The 7,409-nt window shown below is 40.5% G+C and overlaps 1 protein-coding gene across 1 annotated transcript; it reads right to left on the reverse strand.

The window, feature by feature from the left end:
• Positions 1 to 11: 11 nt before the first annotated feature.
• On the reverse strand, positions 12 to 6,778 carry CUNH17orf58 (chromosome unknown C17orf58 homolog). The gene is made up of 4 exons (XM_015812975.1): positions 6,491 to 6,778; positions 3,356 to 3,436; positions 2,264 to 2,455; positions 12 to 547 (listed from the first exon to the last, which is right to left on the reverse strand). Exons 1-4 carry the CDS (start codon positions 6,672 to 6,674, stop codon positions 357 to 359), a joined length of 648 nt encoding a protein of 215 aa, XP_015668461.1. The 5' UTR covers positions 6,675 to 6,778; the 3' UTR covers positions 12 to 356.
• Between the last annotated feature and the right edge of the window lie 631 nt (positions 6,779 to 7,409).

The raw sequence follows: 7,409 nt of genomic DNA on the forward strand, positions 1-7,409 counted from the left end.
TACTGATATTGTGGAACAGAATTATTAGCTAGGAGCTAATGATCATGATGTATATAGAAGATAATCCCTAAAGGAACCTGGAAAAGCATTTGATGGGTAACTGGTTGACTTCAATCTGACCAAACAGATCAATTTATATAGATTAATTACAGGGAGTAAATATCATGCCTTGATAATTGGGTGAAAAAATTAAGAAGTTGCAGCAGGCTCCAGTTCCTTGTTTTAATAGCAAAAGCAAGAGATTTTTCAGACCAAAAGTGCTATCGGCCTCTAGCAAAACCAGAGAACACTTTTTATCCACCTGTTACTCTAAAACTGCTTTCAGATCCAGAGAAATTTATGGCAGAGTTGCCTTCTCAGCCACACTTGGAGTGAGCTGCCCCGTGAACTTTTTGATCTCGCCTTCTGTTGAACCTCTTCATGTAGCTGTTGCCTCTGCAAAGCAGCCCATCTCCTGGCCTCAGACGGCCTCTTACACGCTCTTGTAGAACTATAGGCAGTTGCCTTCTCCGGTGATACAGGTGACCCATTACAATGTACCTGCCGCCTGCAAAATAAGAACAGCTAAATCTCAGAAGTATCTCTGGAACATGAATATCTCCAAGGGTAATAAGTCACCCATTTCCGATTTAAGGCTCATGCCCATAGAAAGTAACATCCTCCAATCCCTCTCTCGGCAACATTTTTCCCCTTGACAATCCTAATGGTAGGAGTTAAGGTAAACAGCACAACTCTTTATTCTGAACTTCTCGGGGCCATATTATAAAACTGGGCTGCATAATCTGCATAATCACTGAAGACAATGGGACATTTCCATAAGGAACTTCATCTCCATACTAAGCCTGTCATTTCCCATTAATTACACAGCTTGTGTGTGTGTACTCTGAATGCAGAAGATTTCATTGGATGAAGAAGAGTTGGCTATCTTGATTGTAGTTCTTTGGGGACTGTTTCTGGAAAGATTTGTTATACTTCCCTGCCGCTGAGTCTAGTCTGGTTTGGATACATTTGTGAGAGTCCATTCCCCTTACTCGCTACCAGTTAAAGATGTTAAGGCTTACAGTAGAAAAGAAAAAGAAAGAGAAGAGAAGAGCTGTGTACTTGTTGTTCTTTGACCCAGATTTATGAATAACAAGTATTTTTTCCCTTCAACCTCCATCCTCTTTTCCTTTTGCATTGTTTCTTAAATTGCAAGCCTGTAAGAAAAGAAGGATTTGTCTGTTTACTGACCATTTGCATGTAGACACTGCATACTCTAATGAGTACATCCTTCCTTCTTTCTTTCTTTCTTTCTTTCTTTCTTTCTTTCTTTCTTTCTTTCTTTCTTTCTTTCTTTCTTTCTTTCTTTCTTTCTTTCCTTCCTTCCTTCCTTCCTTCCTTCCTCCCTCCCTCCCTCCCTCCCTCCCTCCCTCCTGCCCTTCCTGATGGCCCTGAGCTGGGCTATGTCAGACCTGGGAAGGTTGTTTGACTGGGGAATTTTGGGAGTTGAAGTCTATTTTCAAGTTGTGAAGGTTGAGAAACACAGATTTAGAAAATAAGTGCTTAAGTTCCCAATTCAATGTGATTTGAGAGGGATGAGAATTACAGAAAAGACCTTCCCAGTTGTGGTACTTACTGTGTGGAATACTATACGTTGCCCTTGGTAATCTGCTTGGCCCCTTGCACTTGACCTTTACAGAGCTTCAAAAGAGACATTGAGAGTTGGGCAGATAGAGAGACAGACAAAGACAAAGAGATATGATAGATGAGATGGATGGATAGGTAATGATAGATAGATACAGATAAAGATGATTGAGATAGATAGATAGATAGATAGATAGATAGATAGATAGATAGATAGATAGATAGGTAGGTAGGTAGGTAGGTACGTAGGTACGTAGGTACGTAGGTACGTAGGTACGTAGGTACGTAGGTACGTAGGTACGTAGATTGATCGATCGATCGATAGATCGATAGATAGATAGATAGATAGATAGATAGATAGATAGATAGATAGATAGATAGATAGATAGATAGATAGATAGATAGATAGATAGATAAGTTTTTAAATAAAATCTTCAGTCTCGGTGATCTGTGTTTTAGTTTTTGAATATGAATTTACCCGAGAGTCGTATCTTCAAAACTATTTTATATAGAGGAGAGGAGAGGAAGAGGAAGAGAGAGAGAGAGAGAGAGAGAGAGAGAGAGAGAGAGAGAGAGAGAGAGAGAGAGAGAGAGAGAGAGAGAGAGAGAGAGAGAGAGAGATTAGGCATGCTTTATTTACCGAGTTGAAAGTCTGCACAGTGTTTGTTACAATTCAGGGCATCCACAACAAGCATTTGAACTCGAAAGAAGTAGCCATCAGGGTTGAGGAACAGCCGATTTGTCTTGTAGAGTCCATTGTTGTTCACCAGCATGGTCACCAAATATGTTCCTTTGTATATCATGACAATATCATGAACAATTCCATTCACCACTTTTTATAAAGAAAAGAGTGGAAAATTAAATGGGATGCAGCCCTTAATTTTACAATGAAGGAAGGCTATTTCTAAAAAGCATTGCAGTATATAAACCACTTTCAGTGTGCATGCAATATTGTTAAAATGCCATTAAGTACTATGCGAATGTGGAAAAGGAAATGTCCTCAGCATTTGGTAAGAGCAGGCTCCAACAGGCAATATCTTTCAAGCACTGTAAAATGTATTTTTCTTATTCCTAGTTTTTGCATGTATATTTTGAGTTGTTTGCAATAAAGCTATGCTAGCAATAGTAAGCCTGAAGCATTTAATCCAACTAAATTTAATAGCAGTCTAAAATGGTACACAATACAGTTAAATTGGATGTTATCTCTATCCCTGATTTTGAAGGGAAGGGAAGGGAAGAAATTCTTCTCTATGGCCCATTGAAATAATTTATTTGGTAGTTCTATGAAACAATTGCTGAAAATGCTTGGAAAAGAAATTATATTTACAAGTAACATGAGTACACAGACTGCATAGACCAGTGGTTCTCAACCTTTTTAATGCCGCGACCCCCAACCGGTCGTAAGTCGAGGACTAAACCGGTCGTAAGTCGAGGACTACCCAACCGGTCGTAAGTCGAGGGCTTTCCCTGCCCGGGAGCACCGCACATGCGTGGTTCCGCCCCCTGCGCCGGCCGAAGCGTAGCTGGCAAGCGGCATCGACGGAGCAGGCCGACCACCAGCTGGCCCAGCTCAAGGGAGGTAAGGCACCCGCCGGAAAAGGGGAAAAAAATGGCGGACAGCTTTGCTTGGTGACCCCCGTGAAATGGTCGATCGACCCCAAATGGGGTCGCAACCCATAGGTTGAGAACCGCTGGCATAGACTATGCCCACCAGTTAACAGGGCAATCTTACCAAATTCACTGCTACAGTAAGCCTCTACTTCCTCACGTTCCCTTTTGCAACCAGTCAAGCATACTTCTAGATTGTCAACATCTGTAATAAAATCAAAATGAACAGACGTATGGGGCAATGCGGAGAGAGAAGAATCCACTTTAATAATTATAATAATCATGCAATGGATAAACTGATCTCTGAAGATTCTTAGTTACTTCTACCAAACACCTCCCTTCGACCAGTCCGCTCCCACAGAGAGGGCCTCCTTAGAGTGCCGTCGGCCAGACAATGCCGGCTGGCGACCCCCAGGGGGAGAGCCTTCTCTGTGGCAACTCCTGCCCTCTGGAATGACCTACCCCCCGACCTACGTACAATTGCGGACCTGCGCCTTTTTCGCCGAGCCCTGAAGGCCCATCTATTCCGTGCGGCCGGCCTGGCGTAGTTTGATTATGTTTTAGTGGGGGTTTTGTATGGGGTGTTTTTAGAACAGGCCTGTTATTTAATTTGATTTTAGAACAGAAACTTGTGTATATTTATCGTGGTTTTTAGTATCGCCTGTTCACCACCCTGAGTCCCGTAAGGGAGATAGGGCGGTATATAAATTTAATTAATTAATTAATTAAATAATAATAATAATAATAATAATAATAATAATAATAATAATAATAATAATAATAATAATAATAATAATAATAATAATAATAATAATAATAATAATAATATGTTTCAGAGACTATCAAGCTTCCAGTATGCAGCAGCTATATCTTAGCTTATTAGAGAACTGCAACTTATAAAAGTAGTCCTTGGTTAATGACCAGTTGCTTAGTGACCAAATTTACAATGGAAACATCCCCCACCCGCACAAGTATTTACAATCTGGTTCTGGAGTTCCCATGGCTGTATGCCCACCCCCATAGTCGCATGGCCCCATTTCATGCTCTTTGCAGCTGGCTTGCTTTTATGGTCTGTTACAATGTTCCATGGTCACATGACTATGATTTACCTTTTCTGATGGTTTCTGGCTTTTTTAACCAGTTTCCTTAAGAAAAATGCCCATAAGAATGTATTGAATAATGGCCGCTACAAAAAAAGTCATAAAATTGGGTCCGATCATGTGGGTGCCTCAACTTAAAACTGTCATGACTTAGAGTGGAAATTCCAAGTTCCATTATGTTTGCAAGTCAAGGACTATTGTATGCCTCTTGTTTCTGAATCAAAAGTAGAACCCCCAAATCCAATATTTTAGGGAAACTCTGAAGGGAGATTGACAGATGATTAAGATTTGCAATTGGTTTTCTGCTCAGACCAAACCACTGTGATTGGCAACCTCTCAATATTAATGAGCAAATAAATGCCTACAAATATTCCTCTTGTCCAAATACCATAGTGAGCAAAGCGCTCCCAAAAACCTTCAGGATCTTCGCAACTTGGCCTTGCTTTCTGTCCTGGGATAGCAGTTCGGTAATTCCTGCCACTACCCCTGTCTTCCATGGGAATGCTTAAAGTGGCACCTTCCCAGCAGGTTCCCTCCTAACATCCAGTATGGAGAGAGAGAGAAGGTACTCAAACCGTGCTGTTTTTCTAATGATTTAAAAGGGTACAAATGAAATAGTTTTGCTACAGCACTGCTTCCTGTCTGCATAGCATCTGAGTTTGTGACTAGAATTATCCCATCTCCCCTGCCCTCCAGGAGGTTACCCAATCTCACAGGTGATAAAGAAGGAAAAAACCACATTATTTTTAAAGACTAGGAAAAAAAATATAAAAGTAATTTGTTAAGTGTAAAAGTTTAAAATTATAAATATATAAATATGCAGTGGATCTGGAATACAGGTAGTCCTCATCTCACAACCACAATTGAGTCCAAAATTTCTGTTGTTAAGTGAGACATTTGTTAAGTGAGCTTTGCCCCATTTTATGATATTTCTTGCCATAGTTGTTAAGTAAATCACTGAAGAAATTAAGTTAGTAACCCGGTTGTTAAGTGAATCTGGCTTTCCCATTGACTTTGCTTGTCAGAAGATCGCAAAGATGATCACATGACTTTGGGACAGAACAACGGTCATAAATATGAACCAGTTGCCAAGCATCTGAATTTTGATCCCATGATCATGGGGATGCTGCAAAGGTCGTAACTGTGAAAAATGGTCATAAGTCACTTTATTCAGTGCTGTTGTAACTTTGAACGGTCAACAACTGAACTGTTGTAAATCGAAGACTACCTGTATGTTGTTGATTGATTACGTGCCATCAAGTCATTGTAGTTTTTTTGCAACCACAGAGGTAGATTTTCTCCATGACAATCTGTCCCTAATCTGGTCTTTCAACAACGTCCCCATCCCCACTGAAACTGAGTCTATATCGATCTTGCCACTGGTTGGCCTCTTCTTCTCTTTCCTTCCATCTTTCCCAGCATCAAAAGCCTTTTCCAGAGATCTGGAGTATAAAGCTGCCCATTTGATGACATAAAGTAGCTAACAAAGAGGTTAAATTTAAAAAAAATCTTGAAGACCACAAGATGACATTGAATTCTTACTATTTCCATAGGTTCTGAGTTTTACTGAACTCAATTTTTCAGGGAAAAATTACAATTTCAAGAGACTGTATGCAAGGAAATATTCCCATGCATAGTCTGATATATAAACTACTGAAGTTTGAGAGCATATACAAATACCTCAGAAATATGGGTCTTAAACGCACAAAGACAAAAGGAATTAAAAGGTAATGCTGCTTCTGCCTAAAACCTGAATCCTGAAGCAAAGCCACCTGCTTCTTTTCCCTTGAGTTCTCCCAGTCTCGGGGAATTAATTCTACCTCTTTAGCAGGAGCACTTAGACATATATACTGCTTCATAATTCTTTACATCAATCTCTGGGGAGTTTACAATGTCAGCCTATTGCCCCCAGCAACCTGGGTCCTCATTTTAGTGAGCTTGGAAGGATGGAAGGTTTGCCCATTTTGACAAATAAGAAATTGGAATATAAATTAATAACTTATTTTTTTTCTGAACTTTTAATGACCTGACCCTAGATATATCTATTTGAAATCCAGCCTTAATGACTTGAGGTAGAACTTCAAAATGGATATTGGATTAAGATCAGTCTTACCATTCATGACACTGTAAACCCAGACACATAATCCTACTCTCCTTACCCATTTTAAAGGCGCTGAAGTCTTTCAGTAAGCTTGGAGTATGTCGGTTTGTGAGCCAATAGGGTTTAGTGATATTTCGGAGAAATCCATGGAGTTTGTGGTAAGGGTTTTTCTTCCCAGCCCGGTTGAGGTGATCCAAGTCACCAGCGTGTTGACCAACATTTGACCCTGTGTTTTTCAACATAGATGCTTCCGCCAGAAGTCTACCTTGGCAGTGGGAATATCCAGGTGGATGGAAGTAAGTAGAGAAGCTGTTAGTAGATTCCGAGTGGAGCCGATTTCTGCTGATTTGGTTCTTTTGACTCAAGTAAGTGGTAGAGAGTGATACCTCATGACTAAGGGAAGGAAGGCCTTTGGCATCCTGAACAGACTGCTTTCTTAAGCCTGTCTGATTCTCCACTGATTTTTTCACATTTTTCCTTTTATCCAAGAGTAGCTGGAGTACGTTTAATGCTTTCACTTCCAAAGGAGTCCACTCATTTTGAGGTAGGAGCTGGTCCTTCGTGTGCTCAGCCCTCTGAATGTAGCTAATGCTGCTACCTCGGAGAGACTTGTTCTGGGAAGGAACGGCACCTCCAGACCCATAAACATCCTTGCTGAAGGTCTTCATGGATTTTCCACCATGAGGCAGTGTCCCTGTGTTCCCAAAAAACACACAAGAGAGCAAAAGAGAGAATTTAAAGGATGAGAACAATAAGGGGTCCTTGGTGCTCTCTGAGATGAGATAAGATCTGATGAGAACAATGACCTATCGTGAGTTCTGAAAGCACACCAAAATTATGGGGCCTTCCTCACTGAACTCTTCCTTAAAAAGACGATTTTAGTAAGAAACTTTGGAAATAAAAGCTATGTTTGTGGGAAGTGGGCTGGACAGGGGAGCAATGAGTGCAGGATTTTAAATGTGAGAATTACCTGTCAT

This window comes from Protobothrops mucrosquamatus, unplaced genomic scaffold (assembly GCF_001527695.2).
Source record: "Protobothrops mucrosquamatus isolate PMUCROS unplaced genomic scaffold, P.Mucros_1.0 scaffold124, whole genome shotgun sequence".
Taxonomy (NCBI): domain Eukaryota; kingdom Metazoa; phylum Chordata; class Lepidosauria; order Squamata; family Viperidae; genus Protobothrops; species Protobothrops mucrosquamatus.